Raw genomic sequence first — 25,438 nt, forward strand, 5'->3', positions numbered from 1 at the left:
CATGCTGCTTGTGACCCTGCATGGTCAGTGCTGCATGCAATGTTGAGTGACCATGTCCAGGGAGTTCTCTTTATTCATAGGGAACTTTGCCTGTTGTATGTAAAGGTCCATTCCTGCCTCCAGCTGTCCCATAATGCTGTGTTAAGCTGCTCTCCTCTTTTCCAAACAAACTCCTTGCTTCCACCTCCTGAGGGGGTTGTTTTGTGTTACCTTCCTTAGGGATGCTTTTCTACTAGCCTTTTTATCCTGCTTTACAGCTCTTGGTGCCTGTGAGAGCTGTGAGCATTAGGCTGCCATCATGCTGTAGCTCTCAAGGCAGTGAGTCCTGGTGGGTTGTATCTTTGGCTCATACCTGCCAGTATTTATTTTCTGCACCTGAACTCTTAATGCAGCTTGAGAGGGGTTTGAGCTGGGGATCGTTCTTGTGTGTGGTCTGTACAGCACCTCACTCCTGATCCCTGACTGCATGAGTGTATCTGCACTCTTGTGTTGCCTTCCCTGAAAGCCCTGCATGGAGTCAAGCATCAGTCGTGCCATTCTGAGATGGCAGCAGGACGTGGAGCTGCTCTTTGTCTCAGAGAGCTTGTAAGCTAGCAAGGCAGATATGTCTTGAGAGACTGGGAGGTGGATGTCAGCCTTGTCACATTGCTAATTGCTTTCTCACCAGAAACCACTTAACATTTGCTTCGTGCATGAGGTTATAAAGAAAAATGCCCTGCCGTGTCACTGAGTCTGTACTCTTACCTTCTGTGTAATTAATGAATTACCTTCCTCCCTGCTTACAGCTAGCAGGGGAGGGGAGGGAGGCAGGGAGAGTGCTCAGACAAGTGACACCCTGCCTCTGGCTTGTTCTCATGTACATATTTGGCAGCTGGTGAAGACAAGACAGAGGGCTTGGTGGCCTCCGGTCTGGCCCCGTGTGTCTGCCCTTACCTGCTGATGTGGCACTGCTTGGAAGGGGCAGCTGCTCCTTGCTGTCACTGCTGTCCCCTCTACAGGTGCACTCCAAGGGGTGGCTCCTGAGTGCTAACAGCCTTCCCTGATTAATCTCTCTGCACAGAGAACAAGCTGGTCGCCCAAGGTGCCCTCTAGACCCCTATTTTATCATGCCAGATAAGTGCAAGTGCGTGGATTTCCAGGTCCTGAAACTGCAGGAGTCCCCGGACGCCGTGCCGCATGGGGAGATGCCCCGGCACTTGCAGCTGTACTGTGACAGGTACTGGCACAGCCTTCCCACCCTGACCCTGCTGGCTGTTGCTGGTGCCATCCTTTCCCACTACCATCCTCTGCTTTCCCCTTCTAGGTACCTGTGTGACAAAGTTGTCCCAGGGAACAGAGTCACTATCATGGGGATCTACTCCATCAAGAAATCTGCGCAGAGCAAGAACAAAGGCCGTTACAATGTGGGCGTGGGCATTCGGAGCGCTTACATCCGCGTGGTGGGCATCCAGGTGGACGTGGAGGGCTCAGGTGAGGGCTGCTTTTGGTGTGCATTTGGTCTGTGTTGGTAGCCTGGTGTTGCGAGACACTCCCCACCCTGTTCCTGAACAAGGTGATCCCTCAGCAAGGACTGTTTGAAATCACAGCCTTGGTCTTTCTCTGGTGTTTATATAGCAGAAGGTTCAAGCCATTCCAGGGGTCTGACTTGCCCTGAGCTCTCTCTAGTTGTGTGCTGTAGGACTTGTCCTCAGTGATATTAAATGAGGAGGTCTCAGTCTGAGTCCTCCATGGTGTTTAAGTGATTTTGTCTTACTGATCTTAGTGAGAATCTGCTAAGCCATCCTTGAGGATCCCAGCTGAAGTCCACGGTTAAAATTGTATTTAAAACATGGTCCTGACTGTAATTCTCCCTCTGGTTCCTGCAGAGCTGCTTTGCCCAAGATCCTTTTCCTTACCAGCCTCTAAGGGCACAGCCTGCCTTGCTGGGTTAGCAGGTGCTTGCCCTCTCCACCCTTCCCACCTGGTGGCACTTGGCCTGATCTTCAGGAGGGGATTTTGGTTGTCGTGTGTGGGGGGGAGTGGTATAATTTCCTTTAAAACATCCATTTGTTCACTGTTGCATCATTCCCCTCATCCCTGTACAGGACATAGCTTCACAGGCTCAGTGACACCTCAAGAAGAGGAGGAACTTCGTCGCCTTGCTGCCATGCCCAACATCTACGAGACCATTGCCAAGAGCATCGCTCCCTCCATCTATGGCAGCACTGACATCAAGAAGGCTATCGCCTGCCTCTTATTTGGAGGCTCCCGCAAGAGGTGGGGAAGAGTCAGCTTTTGTTATCAAAGTCAGTGCTTTGTTATCAGAATAAAGGCTCACCATCTCTCCTCCCTCTCTTCTTCCCAACTCGGTCACTCCAGGCTCCCAGATGGCCTGACCCGGAGAGGGGACATCAACTTGCTGATGCTGGGGGACCCTGGCACGGCCAAGTCCCAATTGCTGAAGTTCGTTGAGAAGTGTTCACCCATTGGGGTACGTGCCTTGAGGTGCCCACTTGTAGTGCAGCCCTTTTCTGCCTTCTGCCCCTTGTCTAGCACCAGAGACACGACAGTAGCCACAGCAGACACCTGCCTGTGCATCCACAGGTGGACTTGCTGGCAGAGGTGTGAACTGCCGCTTGCAGCACTAGCTTAGAAGGGATGGGGGATGAGGGAGGGAAGGGGAAGCAGGTCATGCTTTTTATTATGCTATGAGCCAGGCTGTTTGGAGATGTCCACAGACGTGCCTGGTGCTGCTGTTTATTGTTGAGATTTGATCAGCAGAGGGGCTGGCTGGTCAGGACAAATTAAGTTGACTGCAGCACAAGCACGGACCTCCAGCCTGAGCCAAGGCATAGAATTATGTTTTCAGCAGTGGTTTTTTGTAGTCTCTATTAAACTCGGCCTCTGTCTGTATTGTTCTCTCCAGGGGAAAACAAAGCTAATGCAGCAGCCCACCAAACAATGAATCACTCCCTGTTCTGTACTTAATATCTGTGTTTGTGTGTCTGCGTGCCCTCCGGTGTGTCACAGCTGCTTAGTCCAAGGCTTGGGATGAGGCAATAGTCCTGCTCTTTGCCCAGCACATCTGTTTTTTTACATGTGCTGAGGGCTGTTCCTGAAGGGTTCTTGTGTTTCCCCCTGGGAGCTCCGGGCTTTGCAGAGCCAGGGGTGCTTTATCTCAGCTAGAGCAGTGGGCTCCTGGGTGCTGCAGCAGCTGATGTGCTGTCCCTTTCCTTGTCCCACACGCCACTAGGTGTACACCTCGGGAAAAGGCAGCAGCGCTGCCGGCTTGACAGCCTCAGTGATGCGCGACCCTTCCTCCAGGAATTTCTTCATGGAGGGAGGAGCCATGGTGCTGGCAGACGGGGGAGTGGTGTGCATTGATGAGTTCGACAAGGTACCTGTGGGGCTGCCTATGTGGGAGTGGGAAGGAGAGCCCTTGGGATGCCAGCTTGTCCCAGGAGAGCCCAGAGCTGCAGGAGGAAGGGCAACTCCCTTGAGACTGCCTCACTTCCTTTCAGGGAAGGTCGGGGGGGATGGGGCTGCAAGGGAATTCAGTTACATCCTGCTCTCTTGGGTGGAGGTCCTCACAGAGCTTTATGTTGGGGGTCACTTCAGTAGGTGTGTAGCAGCGGTCTGGCACAGGTGACTGATGGTGACTTTTTCTCCTTGCCCGGTTTCTCTCACCCGGGATGAAAAGATGCGGGAGGATGACCGCGTGGCCATCCATGAGGCGATGGAGCAGCAGACCATCTCCATTGCCAAGGTGAGCTGTGGATTGATGCATGCTGCCCTGAGGTGGGAAACTGAGAGCCCAGCAGCCAGTGGTCACACATCTTTTGCCAGAACTGCCCATTTTAGAGTCCAGGCAGTGGTACTGATGATTGCTGATATCTCTGGTCTGAGACCAGTTAGCCCTGCCTGGAGGCTTTGGGCAGCCTGAACTTCATGGCTTCTCCTTGCTGGTCACTCTCAGGCTGCTCCTGCAAACCTATGCTTTGTGCCAGAGCTGCCTAGGAGGACTCAGTCCTGGCTGCCTAGTATTTGTCTCAGATCACAAACCTGGGGTGAGGGCTCCTCTGTCTCTGCCTTTGACAAGAGGTTTTAAATGAAATTACTCAGTGCTCAAGTCTCAGCTGAAGCCAGTCCCATTGAGAAGGACATGTGGGTCCAGCTGCACCATTACAGAGCAATTGGGTACCGCTTAAGGGGCTTTGTTTAAATGCAAGTGATTGAGGATGAGTCCTTGAAAACAGCTTTGGACCTTTCCCTGAACTAGTGGCCTTCTTGCCCTGCTGTGACATGGAGGTGGTCTTGACACCATCCCTTTTTTTGCCTTCCCCCACAGGCAGGAATCACAACCACACTCAACTCCCGCTGCTCGGTGCTGGCAGCTGCCAACTCTGTCTTTGGGCGCTGGGATGAGACTAAGGGCGAGGAGAACATTGATTTTATGCCCACCATCCTGTCCCGATTTGACATGATCTTCATCGTTAAGGATGAGCACAATGAGGAGCGAGACATGGTGGGTTGAGCCGCGCAGGTGCAGCTGGGACTCACAGTGCCCGTTTCTTTGGGAGGAGGAGGCAGGGGGGTTCCTGCTGTCTGACTGCCTTCTGCTTTCCTAGACACTGGCCAAGCACGTGATGTCCTTACACGTGAGTGCCTTGACGCAGACCCAGGCCGTGGAGGGCGAGATCGAGCTGAACAAGCTGAAGAAGCTCATCTCCTTCTGTCGGACGTGAGTGACGGGAGTGCATTTTTGGCAGCACCCGGGATGTGCGGTGGGAGGCAGTGGTGAGAGGCAAGAGGGGCTCACAGTGGTGCAGCAGCATGGCCCAAGGAAGGGAGTGGTGCCCAGGGGACCCTCCCCAGTGGTGCTGCCTCTAGCTCCTGTCCCCCCTTGCAGGAAGTGCGGCCCTCGGCTGTCGGCAGGGGCGGCGGAGAAGCTGAAGAACCGCTACATCCTGATGCGCAGCGGCACCCGCCAGCATGAGCAGGAGAGCGACCGCCGCTCCAGCATCCCCATCACCATCCGGTGAGCAGCACCCCCTCCTCGCCCACCAGCACCTCTGGGGTTGGGGCTGCGTTACTCTGGGGTAACCCAGGAAGGGGGTTGGCGCGGTGCTGGGATGTGAGGATGTGGCCCTGAACCGGGAAACACTGAAAGTGCTGTGGGTGGGGACAGGAGGTGCCTGGAGTGGAGTAGGTGGGGATGGCAGGAGTCAGGGGGAAGAAAACACCCTTTTAGCTGCAGTAGAAAGCAGGGAATGTCTCCTGTGGCCACAGGCAGCTGGAGGCCATCGTGCGCATTGCCGAGTCCTTGGCGAAGATGAGGCTTCAGCCCTTTGCCACCGAGGCAGATGTTGAGGAGGCCTTGCGGCTCTTCCAGGTGTCCACGCTCGATGCAGCCATGTCGGGCAGCCTGTCAGGTAAGGAGGAGGTGTTTTGTGCTGGGGGCAGGAGAGACATGCTGGGCCTGGCTGCTCAAGGCAGGGAGAGACGAGCTCCTCTCCCATGACCTGGCTGTCAGGCGCAGGTGCTGGACCTCCTTTCTGAGCAAAGACAAAGGAATACTTGTGGCAGCAAGGGGCTGCCATGGCTGTGGGGCTGTGCCTCACAGGGAGGGCAGTGGCAAATGACACTGAGGGTCTCCTGTGCTGGTCAGGGGAGGGCTGGTCTGGCCCCTTGTGGTCCCAAGGGCAGAGTCTGGTGCTGGAGGTGGTTCCCCAACCTATTAATTCTCTAATATCTTTCTCTGTGGGGGTGAAGACAATGTTTCCTTGGGCAGCAGCATCGAACAAAGGGTTTGAAGAAAGCTCCAGCAGTCAGGTCCGTGTTCAGTTGTGTAGCTGGTGCTCCACAGCCTTTGATGGTGCAGTTGTTCATGGGTTCTCTAAAGTCTCTAAGCTAAGCTGTGCAGGTATGGTGGGAGACACAGGAGATGAGCACCTTGTCTTGGAGAGTAACATCTGGGGAGTTCACACAGTGTCTCCCTGCAGGGGCAGAAGGCTTCACAACACAGGAGGACCAGGAGATGCTGGCCCGCATTGAGAAGCAGCTCAAGCGCCGCTTTGCCATCGGCTCCCAGGTGTCGGAGCACAGCATCATCCAGGACTTCATGCGGCAGGTGGGCCAGAGACCCCGTGGAGGGCTGGGCTGTGAAACCAGGGACCCCAGGCTGCTGCTGGGGGCATGAAACCCCTTCACCAAGAGCTGACTGGAGAGCCTTTTGGTCATGCCTTTGAAGTTGTTTGTAGGGAATGGTGTGCAAAGTGATTGCTGAGTTTAAGGGGACTGAGGCGAATTTCTGCAAAAGCTCCGAGGTCTGGGACTGGTTTGGGGTCCTACCCTTGAGACCAGAACCGTTTGATTTGTGACACTGGCTGCAGTCACACCTGAAATAGTGAAAGGGGAAGGGAGCATCAGTATCTTGGACTATTGGGCTCTCTCCTTCTAGAGAGTCATAGCCAGGCTTTAGCAGAGGTTGCAGGTTCCTGCTGAACTCCTGTCAGCTATTCTGTGCTGGCTCACCTTCCCCTGCTCTTCCCTTTTGCAGAAGTACCCAGAACATGCCATCTACAAGGTGCTGCAGTTGATGATGCGGAGGGGGGAGATCCAGCACCGCATGCAGCGCAAAGTCCTGTACCGCATCAAGTGACCGCCCTGTCCCAGGCTCCAGGAGGGAGCTGCTGCTGCTGCTTGACACCTGCCCAGGGAGTTGGGGACTGCTCCTGAAATAAGCTTTTCCTTGGGGAGTCAAACAGCCCCAGGCCTCTGTCTTGAACCAGGGTTTGGGATGGTTAGGGTTTCCTTTGTGTGCTCTGTTGCTGTGTCGTGTCCGTGTTTCTTTGAACTCCAAAAGCTTTTAGTTTGTATTAAAGTAAAAACTGATATTGGTAGCTTGAGATCTTTGGCCCTGAGGGGCAGAGGGGGTGGATCCCCTTCCTCCTTTGGAGGTGGTGCAGGATTTTGGATAGAAAGGTGTCCCTCCTGCCTGCCCTCTGTTACGCACTTGCCCTCAGTCAGGCTCCAGCCTCATGGGCAGCACCAACAGCCCTGAAGGCAGAAACTCATTTCTCACTCGGGGTTTGTCTATTAAGGCATAAAGCCTGTTGGCACAGGCTGTCCAGTTGGGCTCAGCGGGGTGGGAGGCACTTTACCCAGTCCCTGTGTGCAGTCTGCTGCTTGCTTTCCCCTCGGCCAGTGGCAGTGAAGCAAATGACTTTTGTCCTGCTTGTTCCCTGCTCTTTGCTTACCCCTCTTTGCCTTCTCCCAGGGCTTGTAAAAGCAAAGCCCTTTATCCTGCAGTGTTAAGGGGCTGTGTGAAAGCCTTGCTGGAGGCATGGGCACAGTTCCCTGCTTGCTCCAGTGAGGATGTGGATGCAGGGTAATCCCCCTGAGCTATGTGGTGTCCTCCAAGTAGTCCCTGCCACCTCCTTCATCTATGCCAATGGCCGTGGGGAGGACTGTCCCACACACCAGGAGCCTCTCCTGGACACTGCCCCAGGGTGCCCTTGTGCAGCCTCTCACCCTTCTGCATTTGCTGCACAGCCTTGCACTTACAAACTGGCAGGTTTCTGTTATTTCTAGCAAAGTAGTGCTGGCTCTCTTAGGTGTTCTCACAGAGATGAACGGTGCTGGTAGGTCCGTGCCCTCGGCAGCTTGGCTGTGAGAGCACTGGTGGGGACCTTTGAAGACTGCAGTGTTGGGTGAGCACAGCTGCCACAGGTGGCAGAGAGGCCGGTGCCTGTGTCTACAGGAGAGGTTTCAATAGCAAAAGAAACGTTCAGGGCCAGCAGAGGGTACCAGAGTCCCAAGGATGCTGAGCTGTGGGCCTGCTTGTGGCACTGCCTCCTCCTAGAGGGGAAACCAAGGGGTCCCAATGGGCTGTGGTGTGCACCCAGTCTGACAGCTGTCACACGAGGGCTGGGCCCCACTGCAAAACTTGGGGGTTCAACAGCATCCCTCCGCTTCTGGGTGTTTTGAGAGGCACACAATCCACTCCTTATGTGGTTGTGGAGTCGGAAGTCTGTCGGGGCTGGGGTGGTGGTGGGCCGGGAAACACTGGCTGCAAATTGGGGAAACAGCCTTCTGCTCTTCATTCTCCAATTTTTTGGATGGGGACAGCCTTGTGGAGGGCTGGAAGGAAGAGAAGGCTGGCCCAAAGACTCACAAGGGATAGGCAGGGATAGGTCTCTCATTCTAGTGATTTTATTGCCCCGTATTTTTGCATGTGCCAAGCACCTCAGAGTGCTTCTTGGAGCAACCAATGCTGGAACAAAAGAGGGCCCCTTCTTTTCCCCTTAGGAAAAAAAAGACACCTTCTGTCCTCACAGTGCTCCCTGGATGGAAAAACAAGAGGATGTTGCTGCTCCAGAGAGGGGATTATCTCCATGGAGGAGGAGTAAGGGAATGTGGGAATAACAGGGCCACCACATCCTTCCTTAGAAACCGAAGTTCTCAAAACAACCAGTGTCTGGTAGAAAACATCCTGCCCTCCTCACAAGCTCCTGCACCCCTGATCAAGCACTTGCTCTTGCAGGATCAGGAATGGCTCTTAGAGCAGGGTCAACACAGGCCTGAGGTAGCAGCATGGTGTCGTGGCTTTTTTTCTGCCACAAGCCACAGCCCCTGTGGAGCTGTAGTAATGGGTGCTGCAGGTCTCTCAGCCCCTGCCGCCTTCCCACAAGAACCTCTGTCCTTGCTTCGAAGGTGCAGGCAGTACCTGTCTATGGACCTTGTTTCAGAGGTGCAGCAGGAGCAAAGCAAACGGGGAAGTGAGTGTGGGAGTATGAGATCAGTACCCACAGCCTGCTGCCTCCAGAGGAGACTGTGAGTCTCTGTTCCCAGGCTTGGAAAGAACACCCAGTGATGGGGCTGTGTGGGGAGAGAGATGGAAATGGGATCAGGGAACACAGTGCAAAGGGCTCTATTTCCATCATGTACCTTCCTTCCTCCCTTCCCTTCTTGCCTCCTTTCTTCCCTCAGACACCCCCCATCATCATAATTTTTTCTGTGTAGGACATGGCTGGATTTTGGCTGCTGCTGGCTGCCAATGGTGGTCATGTGTCATTCAGAGGTTTTAAATGAGCCATCATCTCCAGGAACATCAAGCTGTGCTGGGCGTTAGCAGGTGTGGAGGTTGGAAATTCTAATTTTTTTATGTTGTTTTTGTGACATGATAGAGAGCTGAGGTATATTTCTGTGATGGGGATCAGAATGATTGATCTCTTTGTGCCAAGAAATGTGTTGATTATATGGTATGAGGTTATATAAGTGTACATGCAACTTGAAACAACATTGTTTAGCAATTAATGCATGCAGTGTTATCACAAGGAGCGGAGCTGGGATGTGCGCAACTGGTATTGTTTGGAACCTGAGATTGCTGATTAGTGCTGACTTGTGTTGAGCATAGCACTGCAGGTGGAAATTTTGTGAGGAACAGCACTTCTCAACTGGGTAGGTGCAAGGTGATATCTACTTGATAAGGGATTGCTGGTCCTGCTGGTAACAATGACCAGATTTTTCCTCAAATGATAACTACTTGATAAAGGACTGTCATCCTCCTGGTGAAGGTGTCTCCTTTTGGTCTCATCTGAAGTTCTGGCATGCTGAGATTTGGGATAAAGTCCTTGTCCAAGTGTCCTTAGATGACCAAAAATACTGTTCTCAAATACAATACTAACAGAGAGAGTAAAAGCAGTCAGGCTTAGCCACTTGTTCCTGAGCAGCACAGCATTCCCTTACCTAGCCTGCTGACCTGACTTTGTCCCTTCCTCACCTCAGTGCTGTCACTGGCACAGGAGGCCCCTTCCCCACCCCTGGCTTGTCTCCTTGGGAAGCACAGTTGGATGAATGTAATCACCCTAAACCAGGCAGTCACCAACAATGCTCAGGTGCCTTTGACTCAAAGCTTGGGCTGTTGTAGAAGACACCAACATCTTGCCACAATGAATTAGTACTCAAAGAACTTGCAGATTACATCTAATTCTGCATGAGGTGTGTTAATCTATGTGAGTGGATCACTCCAAAGAGATCCAGTCCACTGAGCTCTTGCCAGCATTTTTGGTTGTCTGAGGACATAGCCTTAAGCTGCACCAGGGAAAGTTTAGATTGGACTTTAGGAAGAAGTTATTCACAGAAAGGGTGATTAGACATTGAGATGGCTGACTGGGGAGGTGGTGGAGTCACTGTCCCTGGAGGCATTTAAGAAACGACTGGACGTGGTGCTTAGTGCCATGGTCTAGTTGACATGGTGGTGTTAGGTCATAGGTTAGACTTGATGATCTCAAAGGTCTTTTCCAATCTAGTTGATTTGTGATTCTGTGAAACTCATCAGAATATTTCTGTGAAATGTCAGTGGACCTCCACTACTGTAAAATCCAGCAAAGCTGAGTCATCACATCTGCACCACTCAGATTTCTTCCATCTCTGTGTAGGACGAGAGCTGTTGCAGTGCAGCAACATAACCCCTGAGCGTGTTGTGAGTGTCACTTCCTCCATAAAATAAAACAAAACCAAACTGCACAGTCCTGAGGGCTATTGCTCAAGGATGTGAGATAAACACTGGCGAGTGGGATGTGCTCATATGAGCAATGTGAGAAATAATCTCATCTGGTCCAACAAGTACCAATCTCAGACAAATGAAGCTGGGACTCCTTCCCCCTTTCAGCTGCTGGCTTACTGGACTAGTTGAGCAAGTGACTTTATCTCCTTGCCTATTCTGGATAATAACCTTTTTGGAGCACAGATCACTTCTTAGCATGATTTGGTGCGGTCCCTGGCAGAACAAGTAGCCCAATCTCAGTGGCAGAATTTTTACCTGCTGGCTTAAGTAACAGTAACATATTCTAGGGCTTCTCCAGCCCTTGTTAAGATGAGAAATGATCTCCTGCAGGCAAAGAAATTCCTGTGATTTGCTCTGGACAATGCCAGAAAAGATCAAGAAACCATGGGAGACCGTGGTACAGCAATGCTGCACTGCCATGGCACGACCCTGCGGAACAGCACACGTGTCATGGGTCAGGGTGTCTGTGAAGTGCTCTGCTGGGTGGGGGGGTCTCATGCTGAGTCTCACGTCCTCTGAGTTTGGTTAACAGCCTGTAATTCTGGGCTAGTTCCTTCTAACCTAATTCTGGTTCCTTCAAAATCCCAAACCACTCATTCTCCCACACTGGTGACGTACAAATGTCTGCTACTGCTCTTTGCCATGTTTTGCCATCCTTTTGCATCATCCTTTGCTCTTTCCTGGGCACCTCTGTTCCAGGTCTCTCCCAGCAATGCCAGGCAGTCCATTTACTCCTCCTCCCCTCCACTGCATGCCTCATGCCTGCTCTCTCTTCTCATCTGCATGGTCATCACCTCCTATTTCCCTTCCTGGTCATTGTGGTCTGTCCCATGCCACCTTACAGAGTGCTTAGCAAAAGCCTCCCTGCTTTACAGGCAGGCAGGGCATCAGGGTATAACTCTCAGCACTGCCTGTTAGGAACAGGACACCAAGGGACATTCCTAAGAGAATGTCCCTGGACCATCTGCTGCTTCTCGGCCGTTCCTCTCCTCCTTGCCCTTCAGCTTTCACCCAGCCAAGGTGCTCCACCTCCTCTCCCCATTATTTATCTTCACCTTATCTCTGCTCCCTTTTTTATTTTTTCATAAGGCTTTTCTTTTCTTCTTCTCAGACTTGTGTGTGGGAAATTTGGCCAGAAATCCCACAAATCTCTGGCCAGGGAAGCCAGGCAGCGCTGGTTTATAAGAACGAAAGCAGGAGCACTATCATGCCTGCCTTGATCCCAGTACCCATGGACTGCTTGCTGAGTGGGAAGCAGGTCTACCCACAGCTGGCCACACACTGTGTGCTTGTTGGCACCCAGCGCCTCTGCAGTATAAATATGCATAGGCGTCCTTCCTTTCTGGAAATCCTTCACTTGATAGAGTCTGTCAGGTTTCAGACTGCACCTGGTACTTTTTGGACTCTAACACAAATGATCGGAAAGATGAACTTCAGTATTTCACTAGGACTCTGGAGCTAAGTGCACAGTGCTAAAGGTATTTATTTGGTTTTTAGAGAAACAGTTGACAGCTCATCTAGCATGCAGGTAATGTCACTGTCCGAGACCCTTGCACCACAATAAGAGGCACATTCTACATTATCAGTTATCTTCCATTTGTGTTTTGTAATGAGGTGTTTGGTGGTATGCCCAGGAGTGCAGAGACTGTCACCAATCTGGGAGGTTTGCATTCATGCAGGTCCAGCAGGTGAAGGGTAAGGGCATGAGCTGGGGAGAACTGAAGACACAGAGGAAAACAGCTTTCCCAGCACCACATGGGCTCTCACAAACTGCTCAGTGCCAGAGTCCTGCGTACCTGGTGCTCAGCCCAGATCTTTCGGCAGCCCAGCTGCTGCAACAGGGGAACTACAGTGACTGATTTACCTGGCTTCTCCTGAGTCAGGCAATTAAAATATCATGGTTTCCACAGCAACATCACTTTACTGTATCTTATTCAGGTACAGATGCAACTTACAGTAATAGATAAATCACATGGAAAGAGGGTGAAGCTTCTGCTGTTGCATCTCTTGCACTGGAGAAAAGGGCAATGTTGGGTCAGAGAGACAGCTCAGAAGGAGAAGCCCAGCATTTGAGTCCCTCCTCTATGAGAAAAAACAGAAGACCTATTCGTTTGTGGCTCATGCTGCACGCCCCAAACCCAGAGACACAATTTACAGTCGTGACCCCTTCACCTTTCTTGCTCCTCAGAGGATAAAACGGTTTCCTGTTTATTCCAATGGGCAGCTGTTGAATCCACAGGGGAGAGCAGCACTCATGGTTAATATGGCTGATGTCCAGACACTTTTTGCAGAAGTTGCTTGTTTGTTTGCTGGGCCGTCCAGCAGCTGCTGAATGTCCTGCCTTTGGGAATAGGAGACTCTCAGGCAATTCTCAGATGCTAGAGCATGGGAGAGGACTTGTTCCCCCCACACAGGGATCAGCAGGCAGGAAAGAGGTCCTGAGGTCTTCTTCAACATCTGCTGTATGCTGAAGTATTTTAGGAGCTATAGGACCTCCTTTGACTTCTTCACCTGGTTCATGTGTGCCCTAGGGATGTTCTGTGTTACCCATGGGAGAGCAGAGGCAGTACTCTGCCTCAGGGTCTCATAACCTCAGCAAATGCTGCTAGACATGAGTTGGGGTTCATAGCTAAGGCTATGAAACATCCGGGACCAGTGAGGGAAAATCCCTGGAGTCAGTGCCCAGGCAAGAGAAGTCTTGGGGTGTAGACAATCCCTGAAAATATTATCACTATGGGAGTCACTCCTCAGGCTGCTTTTGTGGTGACTTGGACAGAAGAAAATGTCCCAGGATGTGGAGGTTGCAGCTCCCAGGAGGTTCTCTGCCAGACATGCCATCACCTTAGGCCATTTTTGATCTCCTCCATCAGCTTGGAAGAGGCAGTTAAAATTGAATGCCTATGGGAAGGAAGCATCAAAGACAATTAAATGCAAGATAAAAACAAAGCTCGTTGCCCTCTGTCTTTGTATGTTTCTCTGTTGACATCAAAAGCACTTCTCATGTTTACTTTTCTTTGCATCTGCCTGTCAGGGCTGTGTTGTCTGTTTATGTTTTTTAATGCTACATTGACCCAGATTTGGAACAGGCAGGTGGTGATCCAGGCGGTGGGTTTGTATCTGACTCTGCTTATGCAGTCAGCTATGAAATGCTGAAATGGAAAGAAATCAAAGCCTAATCTCCAGTGACCCTTACACAAGCATCAGAGTCACCATCAGTCTGGAACTGGGGCACTGAGATACAGGCTGGAAAGTGGAGACCTGGCAAGAGCTGCCCTAATGAATCAGTTGTGCCCTCAGGTCAAGCCATAGCTGGTACCAACCCCATGTATTTACTCACTGGCTTTGCTTTTCAGCAGCATGTCCTGTGTGCACCTCCAGGCTGGAAAAGATGCCAGCTCACAGGCATTGCAGTAGCCAAGGGCTTTGGAGAACTCCTGTTGAAGCGGTAAATTGTTTTAAGTGTGTCATCCGCCTGCTTATGACATAGAAAACGATGTGAGTGGTTCTGTTCTGGGTCGCAGAGTGAGCAGCAAAAGGTAGGTGAAACCTGTACAGTCCAAAGGACTGTAACTTCTCTGCTAGCTAATTTCTCTGCTTCTTCTGGCCACTTTTGTGGGCTCCTGCATGTGAAGATCACAGCAGAGCAAAAGGAGCAGTTAGAGGCTGCCCGGACTGGGTGCTGGTGGAGGCAAGGGAAGCACAAGACTAGTGGGAGCCGCTGAGAGGGGAAGTCCTGCGTAAAGCATGCCTGGACAATCCCACTTCCCAGTCCTAAACTGGTTCCCAAACTGCTGCCCAGGTCTGTTATGATGGTTGGTGGTGATCACGTTTATTGCAGCAGGACATCAGGAAGAGTCCAAATCCAGGCCTTGCTATCTGGAAAGAACCCTGCTTCAGTGCATTTCAGCCAAATACGTTGACAGATAGCAGAGGTGAGGACTGTAATATGTTAGTGAGAGAAAAAGGGATTGCAGCACTTCTCTGCAGAACACAAATGGGTTTCTGTTTAAGCCTAAGTTAAATATCGCAGGAATGATGATCTTACAAATGAAACATAACACCCCCAGGGGCTTATTCCTGTATCAGCCACTAATTTACTGTGTGACCTTCAGTAGTTCATTCAAGCTCTCTCTGCCTCCATCACTTTTTTTATCAAACAAGCCCAGTGACAAATGCCTTTCTTGCAGAGGTCTTGTGAGGACTATGCATCTCCACGAGATCCTCACGGGATACATTAAAGGCAAAGTGTTTTCTCAACGAGATCTCATTTAATCTCCTCAGTGATGTAATGTGGCACATTAGCTCTTTGTGCTAAGCCTGGAGCCTCCCACTCAGAGCCCATCCCACCTGCCTCCCACAAAGGCGTGTGTTGCCCTTACGCAGCCGCTTCTCAGCGCACTTCCTTCCTCTCCCCCTGCTTCCTTGGATATCTTTTAAGCCTCCCTAACACCTCCTCCCTTGCCATAGCACTCTGGTCTTCACAGAAGAGCCCTTGCCTTGGCACAATAGGCAGAGCCAATCACTTCCCTTTAAAGGGAGATGTTGCCTCAGCAACCAAAGTTTTAAAGTTGGGCAAAGTTCTGAAAAAAAACTACCAATTGTGATGGGAAATGACACTCAGGAACAAATGTACCACGTTGCCATGGCAGCCTGAATACTTGCACAGAACTTGGTGTTTTGAAAATATAAAAAGACTGTGCTTCAGATGAGTCCAACTAACTTAATGCCTTTGTCAGGTAGCTGCACAATGCCAAGGGTCTGGCATTTGTGTTTTATACCTGGCATGTGAATGACTTCATCACTTCTGAAATGGAAGTAATTTCTGCTCTGAGTCTGACAGATGAGTGTTTGAGACCACAGGTTCTTCTAGGTTGCCTAGCGTGGTATTGATCTGTTAGGGTTATTTCTGTCATTTGAACTCCATCAGGTCTTGGTTGTCTTGGTTTCCACATCTGTGTTTCATCTGTTATTTCATTTGGGGCACTTCTATGTCTCAGTGTCTGGGCTAAAAACAGCAGGTGATTTGTTCAAAAATATGGGTCCTCTTGCTAGTCCCACAGTCTTTCTTTTCAGCTATAAGGTGCATGAGTGGGTTTCAGAGGCCACAGACTTTTTCGTTCAGCTCTTTGAGCTGAACTGAACATGATTTTTCTTCAGCAGCTGGATGCCTTCTCCTAATTACAGTGAGGAAGAGGAATAATCAGCCTGAAGGTATTCCTGTGCCGGTTGGACAGACTCACTTTGCAAGCCCAAATGTGAACTGAATTCCTCTGAGAGTCTGTAAGACCATCCGGGTCTGGAGTTCATCGCCATTTGCCCTGATTCTTGTTTGGCAACTTCTTGGTGGGGCTTCCTGTGACCTGGGAAGTAAGAGCAGAAGGAGAGTGAGAAATTGAATTTTGGTGATCTGTTGCTATTATTCTTCACTGTCTCAGGCAGCTAGCCAGCCCTCTGGTAAATGCAGTGTTGGTCAGAAAAGGGCTGTGAGATGCAGCAGGGAAAGAGGCACTGGTCCAGTGCTGAGAAGAGTGAATCCCAGATGGTTCATAGAAGGAGGCAGATTCTCAGTATTTAGCTGAGAAATAACCCGGGACCCTGACACCACATTTCATTCCTTGCTGGTGAACCCCTTCTGAAAGCTAAGCATGGGGACAGCTCTCTCAGCTGGCCACAGCAAACATAAGACTTTGGCAAAGTCAGCTCTCCTGTGCTGGCAGAGAAACACCTCAGCTGAGGAGCCACCATACTACGGATGCAGCGAGGCCACAGATGGACCCCCACGTGCCAGCTTGGGCTGACTGCGTGCACAGAACTCCATGACATGAGGACTTCCCACGCTAGGCTGGGCACAACTCAGAGATCACGTTCCACCATCATCTGTGACTTTTCTTTGTCCCTCTTCCACTGGAGTGTGTTTCTAGTTGCCCAACCCTCCCTTGCATCATATCATCTGGGGTTCTGTTTCATCATCCTTAGTGTTGTCCCCATTGCCCTGGGTGGTCCAGTGCTGGCTGCTCTTACTTGTAGTCTGTGTGGGAGTGACCTAATTTGGAGAAATTGTGGAAGAACATCAGGAAGCCCACAGGGAAGTGGGGATTTCTGTGCTCCTTGGCAGGAGCTCAAGCCACGTATTCATCCCCTGCAGCTTCTAGGCACTCTTCCCTGGGTCATCTACTCCTCTAGTCCCTGTGTTCGTCTCATCCCAAATGCTCCTCTCCAAGGAGACAGTTTATCTCAAGTGCTTTGGAGAGGGAGTCACTGTTCTTAATTACTTGGCGGTACAGAGGTTTCTGGTCTCTCATTTTCCCTTGACAGTTTTATTATGGAAATATTTTTTACTTTGGGCTCTCTCCTTTGTGTTTTTGTGTGGTGTTTACAATAGGGGCTCTTCAGGGCTTGCTCTCAAGAGTCTGGCTTCAGACAAAATGCGCAGCTCTCTCCGGGCAGGCAGGCAGAGAAATGCCAGCTGTTTCGTAAGGATGCTCTCTAGTCAGTGCCAGCTCCCCAGCCTCCAGTCCTACACCTGCCTTTTCTTCTCTTGGCCTCCACAACTGCAGGAGACTCGAGGGATGGGACCAGTCCCATGCCTGGTGACAGGTTCCTCTTTGCAGCCGTGCTCTGCTGTGATATTTGGGACTGCTGGGCTATGAGCTTCATCCCTCATGGAACTCCTCTCTGCCACTCCACCTAATTACTGTTCCTTATCTACTGTTTGTACAGAGCCATGCCAATAGATGGAAAGGCATGGTACATACCCAGCAGATGAAGATGGGATCTGGAAAATAAATGGAAAGAGTGTGAGGTTACTCTAAATATTCACTTCAAATGGATCCCTTGATCTGAGCCTGTTGAGGTCTGTGGCAGTTTTGCTGGAGACTAATGCCACGATTACTTTATAAAGAAATTGTATAAAATCCTTAATCTTCAGTAAATTTGGGTTATTCCAGTTTACTAGACAAGTGCTCAAGCCTACAGCAATCTCATTTAGGAGGTTTATTTTGTGCCACGAGGGCTAAATATATTTCTGAGGCACATACTTTATAGACTTAGACAGAAACCTCTTCTCAGTTTACATAAGAATAAGCACAGAGAAGCATCATTAACCAAAATTAAAGTATTGCCCTGTCTATGATCCTGTCCACCATATTTAGTTATTTTACATGGAATGGGTCTGTCTCCTCTCTGTGTACATGGTACAAGGGTATCACCGTCACCATGTGAGAACAGGGCTTTTAAAGTAGATTGTGTGTACCCCAGCCCAAGCCAGTCAGCCTGCCCCAGCAGTGGAGGCTTTCAGGGAGTGGGATCTGTGTAGTGTTCAGATAAGGAATGAAGGTCTGTTTCATGTTATGTTAGTATTTTTCACTGGTGGTGTAGTTTCTGTTAGTAGTGATGAGTAAAGTTGAATTGGTGGGAATGAAGCAGAACTGGTTTCCTAGAGAAGTCCCAGTGGATCCGTGGTGGTTGCTTTGCTAATACTTTATTGCTCAGAGTTGACTCACTCTGTCCAGAGGAGGCCTGATCAGCAGTGGCAGAATCTGCCTTGCAGGACAGAGCCTGGTGACGTGGATTCCCAGGATGGTGAAGATGGCCACGTGCCATTACCTCTGACAGTTCCTCACAGGACCTGTCAGGAAGGTTTCTGCAGCGTGGCTCTGTGGTTGCCTGCAGTTTTGGTGCTTGGGGTTTGATATGTGCACAAGTTTTTGTGGGTGTGCACTCATCTGTAAGTTGTAAATTACTGTGCTGCTCAACCAAAAGACACTGTAGCTCCTTCTCAACACCCTCGAGAACTGCTGGCTGAAAACACTACCAGCATAAATAACCAGGGAGACCTGCAATTTCCCACATCCCAAAATAGGAAAATGGCTTCCATTTCTCACCATACTTAATTTATTTTTTTTTTTAACGGGGGCTTGGACTGAATGAATCCCTGCTTTTTGGTCTCAGCAACTGGCAGAAACCACATGTGTGTACACATGTGCAGAAACAGCCGCAGTGCCAGGGCTGGAACATGGCCCTGCCACCCCCTCTCTGCTGAACTGTAACTGCAGGAATTTGTTATGAACTTGGGGAAAGAGGAGAGAGAAGAATGAGCTGAAGGTCACACAGGATTTTGGTACACGTGTGACAGAGCAGAGAGGGTGGCATCGCTGACAGTGCCAGAAAGAAGGAGAAAGGGCCAATGAGGGAGGAGAGATTAGGTGTTGGTTAGTAGGAGCTTCTCCTGGAAATTTGCTCTCCACCTAAAAGCTATCTGTCCTCCAACAAGGCATGCTGTGACACCCCCAAGGCAGTAGGACTGGTTACATCCAAGCTCCTTGCAACCAGGGCAGAGTTGTTCTTGAGCCCCAGGAGAGGCAGGGCCGCACTCTTCCTTCTTGTGTGCATCCCTGGGGGCCTCTAGCTTGGCTGTGAACTGGTCTGGGCTTCACCTGTGACCATTTGCTAACACCCAGTGTGAGATGCAATGGTAGCATGGGTTTTCCAGCAACTTTCCTCAACAGAGCTCTCACCCCTCACACCCGGAAGGCCAGCATCTCTTCTCAGGGCTGGTTTGCAGCCAGCCCCGAGCCTGAAGGCACTGCTGCTTTGAAGAGACAGTGGCAGCACATCTCCCATGTCCAGAGGAAGGTGCAGAAGACAGCAGGAAGAGATGAAAGCATGTTGATTAACACCCAGGACCACCTGAAATCAGAAAGGAGGCGGGAAGCATTATCTCTGAGTATCGAGGCCATCAGGATGGAGCTGGAGTACCTCTGAGTGGAGCAGGCAAGGACAGGTACACAGAAATAAACGACTCACTTAGAAAAAGGTCAGCCACACTCGATTTGCCAGAGCCAATTTGTGGTGAGCGTGCAAGCTGTGACACGCAGCAGTGACCACTTTCAGATGATTCGTTTTGAGGCCACTGTGAATCTCCCTTCTTGGAAACCATTGCCCTGAGGGCTTTCAGGCAGACACGTCTCACCCTGAGGAGGGTGCATTTCAGCAGAAATGGGATGGAGGGGGGCACAGGCCGGGGTCTTTATTGGCAGGCAGACCTGCTCAGCAAATGGAAAATTTTAGTGAAATCAAAAAAATTAGGGGTTTTTTTTTCAAAACTTCATGTTTGTATTGTTTGCTTTCTCACAGAGAAAAGAAAAATGCTGGGATTTCAGAAGGAAAAAAAAAAATCTTTTTCATTTTCAATACTTACTTTTCTACCAAATCCAAGAGTGGAAATTGGTGAAGATGGCTTCATGAAGATGGCTTGAATGAAGACTCATCCTAGAAGGAATAAAATAGGTAATTTCAGAACACATTAGGGGGGAAGTGAGATGATTTTCCGCAACAGTGTTTTGTCATGCTGTGTCCCATGTCTCTCTCAGTTTGCACAGAGGGTCATTCCATGAGTACCCACTTAGGACACCCTTCGGTAACAACATCCTCTCAGCAGGATTGTCCTGGGACATCTCAGATAACAGAACAAAACATTTCTTCTTCTAAAAACAGCTCCCAGGCGGTCTCTGGGCACTCTCAATCTGATTATTTAAGTGGGGTTTGAGTACAAGATGTGATTTGGCCATTACAAATTCCTGTCCTTAAATAAATTTACATTGGTGTTTCACGAGAATGTTTACTCCTGTTTCCCCGAGTTCGAGACATTAAACAAATGGGTTTTGCTTAATTAAATGCACTCTGCAGGAGTTCTCCCTTAGCTGGGAGATGGGAGATGAGTAAAAGAAACAAACAGGGAAAAATGAGATGTATTTCTTCTGCTCTTGGAACTGCAGATCTGTGTCAGGATCTCCCATTCCACAGTTCTTTTATACATGGGGTTGTTTGGCTTCAGAGTTAAAAATTCATAAAGCAAACCAATTCATTTTAAGTTTCCCATATGGATCTCAAAAAGAACAAGATATTCCTTTGTACTGCAGCACAGTTGGGAGTCTTCCATAATTTCTTTTTTTTTTTTTTCCCTGTTTTTTCTTTCCCTGCTCTGGCAGAGTGGGATGTATTTCTGAAGGGTGTTATACCTCTCTTTCCTGAGCAGGACTCCCTGTTCCGTGGCAGAGGACAAGTCCAGTTGAGAGGGGTCAGGACCTTTAGGGACAAGGGTAGTGTACATGCCATACTCATGGAAGAGTGCTCTCCAGAATCCTGGATCCTGAAGGGATGGGAGCCCTCACAACTCCGTAATTTCCAAGGTAGGTTCATGTGATTCATGCCAGTGGGGCTAAGGTGAATGTAAGGTAATGAAAGATGTGATGGTACGAGCCTGAGATTCTAACTTTCCTTTCCCTTTTCCAGCAGGCAGGATGAGTACAGCATGCAGGGTAAGTCTTAAGGGATGTTGCCTCAGGAGAACCCTTCTGAAAAACAGTAGTTACAGGAATTCCTGAGCCAGGAGATGCTTCTGGGTGACTGTGTTTAATAATCACCAAAGAAGCCAGTTACAGCTACAACACCTCATCAAGAAGTTCCACTGAGCAATAATGAGCATTTTTTGCCAAGATCCAGAGAGCTCTTAGTGCTGTCATTTTAACTACATTTTTATAGTTGACAGTTTTCAAAACACTATAAAATTATACAAAAGTGAACTTAATGCTGTTCTGCCTATGCTGGACTGTGAGCTGGAGCTGAATTTGGTGTTTCATCTCAGCCTCTGTATTGCTAGAGATAAATACTCCCAGCACCCTGATGATGAGCAAAAAAGCCTCACAATCATAAAGGAAATTGAGAAAACAAATAACTCTCAACTCTGTTATTATTTATAAGATGAGAATATTTCCTATTCTTATGAAATAATGTGCAAGCTATTTTCATAGAAAACTTCTGCAGAGCATCTCAGTGCTGGATTCTGTGACCAAAAAAGGGTTTCTTGGTGTTTCTGAACTGCTTTTCCTAAATCTAGGTAGCATGTAGGATTTTTCACTGATCTTAGACACTTATTTGGCTCCAGAACACATGGCAAGTCACAGTGTTCTGGAGCCAGATGGTGCTCCTAGAACCTCTCCTGGTGCTGAGCTTCCCCCTTCATGCAAGCAAAGGTTACTGTGGAGCATTCACCTCATGAAAATGTTCCTAGAGTGATGGAAGAGGAAAAAGTTTAAACAGCTGTTGAGAAAAGAGGGTTATGCAGGAGCTAAATATTTCACATAATAAGCAAAACTTAAGAAGTAAGCCAAACATTAGGAATAACCAAACAACAGAAAGAAAAGCAGAAATATTTTGAATCTCATCAGTGCATCCTCATAGAGATGCCCTTTACACAACCTACTGCCATTGGATTTGTTCTCTCCTCACCATTTAAGGAGCTCCTTGCATTTTCTGTGCATCGTTGCAACATTGATCCTAGCGTGCAATGAGTAATTGTGTTTTCTTTTAGTGAAAATCCCCAGCCCCCAGCTTGGTTTCTGTAGCCATGTTCTTGTAACCATTCTTGAGAGGATGCCTGATATTGTTCCACTTATTCATTAATAACATGTGTTGTGGCTTTTTCTGATGTAAACATTAGCCAGGCTTTCATTAAGTTTTTAATAAACTTGTCCACCACCACATACATTAAAATGAAAAATTATCAATGACCCCTTTTGCAAGTCGTTAATAATGACACACAATTTGGCCGATGAATCACGAGTTTGCTGTAGATGCTATGTTTGTGTCCATCTCAGTGAAGTCTGTCCCCTTCTCCATGGTAACTGCTCTGCCTCTGACATCACTGGCAAAATAGAGCATGGAGGTTATAAAATCCTGAGGGGGTGTGGTGTGGGGAACAGTAGAGACAGACAGAATGAAAATACAATTCAATAAAGGAAACTTCCTTAACGCTTCAGTCACAGGACAGTGCCCCGTGCATCGATCAGGCAAAAGATGTCTGAAATCTGAGAAATGGGGATATCAGAATTCCAGAGCTGGAGATTTGCATAAGGTTATTGAAACAACTTGGAAAGCAAAACAATCTGTGACTTCTTTTTGGACTGAGTCATGAAGTACTTTATCCATATGACTTTCTTTTTTGGCATCAAAAAACCCCTTCATCACAAGAAGGGTAAAGAGCCTAATGCTGGGAGTCAAAAAAGCTCTTTGACAGCTAGGGAAGGCCACAAGAGCAGGAGTTGCAGAATAAGTGTACTAAAACAGATGCCAGCACCACTCATCTTTATCACAACTTTTATCTGTAGCCTGGGATGCTGCTTTTCTAAAACCCAGACCCCAGAAGGCATGAACTAGATGAGAAAAAGAAAAAAAAAAAAAAAGAAAAAGAAAAAGAAAAAAAGAAAAAGAAAAAGAAAGCAGACTTTTTAGGTTAAAAGAGACAAACATAACAAAAAAAAACCAACATGGAAATTCAAAATCAGAAGGGCAAAACAATGAACCCAAGGTTTCTCAGCCACTAACATTTCATAGTTCAAAGTACAACCGGGAATTTCCAGGGCCCCAGTTTAGTGCTCTGGAGCCATCAGTACTGCAATTTGGATGCCACGGGAGGACAGGATTGCTTAGAAGGAGTAATGTGGGGTAGGGGAGACAGTGGACATGGGGAAAGGTCAAGGGAATGGGAGGAAGTTTAGGCTGATCTCTGCTCATTTGAACAGGGCTGTTAGTCTTGGGAGGGTTAAGAGTTTCCAGGGGAATGGAAACTCAGCTCAAGCCTTGTCAGAGCTCTGACGTGACAACACATATAAAATAAACACCAGTGGAGTGTTAAGATAATGCACACACACCAGGCCTGTGCAATGTCAGGATCATTTTAGATCGCTTCACAAAGCTATTATCCCTTTTTGACTTGCATTTTTAGCCAGTTTTAAATGTCCTGAGGACTGTTTCATTTAGGAGAAAACAGCTAATAATGGAGCCCTGTATTTTCTTATTGCAGCCCTGCTTTATTTACGCTGAAGGTACAGGAAACCCTCTTTCTTTGAACAAAACAGGAACGAAACAGCAGGAAACAGTTTCTTTCTTCACAACTTTGAGGCAGCATTTAGTCTCAAAATCTTTTTCTCTGTGTTCTCTCATTCCTATGTTTTCCTTCTCTCAGTGCCAGCTTTTTTTTCCCCCTCATAAAGCAGATGTAGCAGAGGTTTTGTTTATTTTTACTGTAATAAAATGTCTTCTAGGAAATTGAGAAAGCAAACTGCGCAGTGAACAGCAGAAAGAATGCAATGTGAGTTCCTGTAGATCTGTACCCACTGCCCCTGTTTCTATATCCACTCAAGAGCCCAAACAACACAGACAGTGATCATGTGGCTGACACCCATTCGCAGTTTGGCTTGACTGCATAGCGAACAGGAAAAATAATTGTTAAATTTATGCTATGGCCTTCCCCTCAGCACACTCCTAGCTTGAATATCTTCACTTGGTCATTGGTTTTCATGCAGCTTGTAAGAACTTGTTATGTTTGAGGCTTTCACCGTAGAAACTAGGGAGAGTGATGGCCAGACTGTATTGTCTCATGTCTTCTTTCCTTAGGAGAGCCAGATGAAAAACAAAATATAAATCCACATTTTTTTTAGTCTCAGTGAACTAAAGAAAGAAAGAAACAAAAAATGAGTGAGGAAGAGAGGAAGGAAGAGAGGAAAGGATGGAGAAGTATGGTGAACAAAGGAAAAAATATGTGTTAAGATAATCTGAGATGGGAAAAGAAGAAGACAACAAGTAATTGAGAAGAAACAGAGATAAAGAATCAAAAGCAATCTACACGTAATTTAGGTAAAGGAATTTTACACTGCTTATTTTATAAAATGAATTTAACCTGCCTTGCAAATACAGGTGCAAATAAATCACATTTCTCTATTAAAGACAAACATTAAAGGATAAGAAAATTTAGTTATGCCATCTGCACAAACAGCTGTCAAATGCCAGTTGTTTCTGTTTATTTTGGTGAATCTGAATGAGTTTGGACCATTGACTGTATGCACACCATATATATTAAATTATATTAAGAGGATGGGTGATGTGATTTGGTCCTTTGTCATGATGGTTTTAGCCAGGTGCTTAAACATGCATGTTCCAAAATGCTTTTGGCTGCAAGGGTGGATATTACATTGTGGTCAAAGACCCAGAGCTGAAGTTTGGACTGGTGTCCAGAAGGACCAAGGCCGGTAGCAGGGGGCTGTTGAAGAGAGGCAGGAGGTCCCAGCCTGGGTTCGTAGCTCAGCCCCAGCTCCATGGGCTGCAGGGCCAGGCACTTCCAAGCACCACTTTGGCCAATCTTGCCCCTTTGAGACGGGGGCCTCCCAGATCACGCAGAGTATCTGCTGCCACATGGCTTCAGACTCAAGTCAGGGAGATACAGTGTGGCCAACCACTCTCCCAACCTTCTGTCCTAATCCATGCAGTGAGGAGCATCCCTTCCTGCCTCCATCCCTCACTGTCACCTGTCCTCCCTCTGACATGGTGGCTGGCCCTGGTCAGCAGAGAGACTGTGCCACCCTCTGATGGAAACACTCTGCCTCCTTCATGGTCATGCACCTGTAAGACAAAGGCTGCACTGGCATCAGCGAGGATGTGCAGAGGTGTCGTAGGTGGTCACTGGTGTGTGCCCACACAGGACAATGTCTTCACTTGCTCCAAAGCCCAGGCAAGAACCTGGCACAGAGCAGGAAGGGTAATGCTGCAACCAACATGGGGTGATTCAGATGTGAGCAAGGCAAGCCCAGAGGCCCAGACATTAGCTCAGGGGTGATGAGGAAATGTCACCATCCCTTTCCAGATCACTGTGTTTCACGGGTGGGCAAATGCTGCAAATGTCAAGTGTAGAACTCCTACCTCATCTTCTCCTCCATCTTGCACTTTCACCACACTATGATGCGTGGCCTGAGCTGTGCAATTCATCACTGTGCTGGAAGCACTCTGTGGGCTCACAGAAAGCTGCACCTAGCAAAGAGTAGTGGAGCATACCAG

At 48.7% G+C, this 25,438-nt stretch overlaps 1 protein-coding gene across 2 annotated transcripts in view; it reads left to right on the forward strand.

The window, feature by feature from the left end:
- MCM5 (minichromosome maintenance complex component 5) overlaps window positions 1-25,438 on the forward strand; it is a 32,752-nt gene that overhangs the window by 2,310 nt on the left and 5,004 nt on the right. Inside the window, exons 6-19 of one of the 2 annotated variants that reach the window (XR_006020012.1) lie at window positions 1,061-1,216; window positions 1,304-1,470; window positions 2,085-2,256; window positions 2,359-2,470; window positions 3,233-3,376; window positions 3,680-3,745; window positions 4,328-4,504; window positions 4,608-4,720; window positions 4,889-5,017; window positions 5,269-5,411; window positions 5,982-6,109; window positions 6,539-6,697; window positions 19,195-19,205; window positions 22,380-22,385. Coding sequence is in view for 1 of the 2 variants with exons in the window: in XM_042050470.1 (XP_041906404.1) it covers window positions 1,061-1,216; window positions 1,304-1,470; window positions 2,085-2,256; window positions 2,359-2,470; window positions 3,233-3,376; window positions 3,680-3,745; window positions 4,328-4,504; window positions 4,608-4,720; window positions 4,889-5,017; window positions 5,269-5,411; window positions 5,982-6,109; window positions 6,539-6,640 (1,609 nt within the window). In the remaining variant the exon portion in view is untranslated. Of the gene's footprint in view, window positions 1-1,060; window positions 1,217-1,303; window positions 1,471-2,084; window positions 2,257-2,358; window positions 2,471-3,232; window positions 3,377-3,679; window positions 3,746-4,327; window positions 4,505-4,607; window positions 4,721-4,888; window positions 5,018-5,268; window positions 5,412-5,981; window positions 6,110-6,538; window positions 6,876-19,194; window positions 19,206-22,379; window positions 22,386-25,438 lie in introns of those variants that run through there. The other variant, XM_042050470.1, reaches the window with a different exon arrangement.

The sequence above is a fragment of the Corvus kubaryi genome, unplaced genomic scaffold (assembly GCF_017639235.1).
Source record: "Corvus kubaryi isolate FWS band 111438036 unplaced genomic scaffold, C.kubaryi_AGA036_p1.0 74, whole genome shotgun sequence".
Lineage (NCBI taxonomy): Eukaryota > Metazoa > Chordata > Aves > Passeriformes > Corvidae > Corvus > Corvus kubaryi.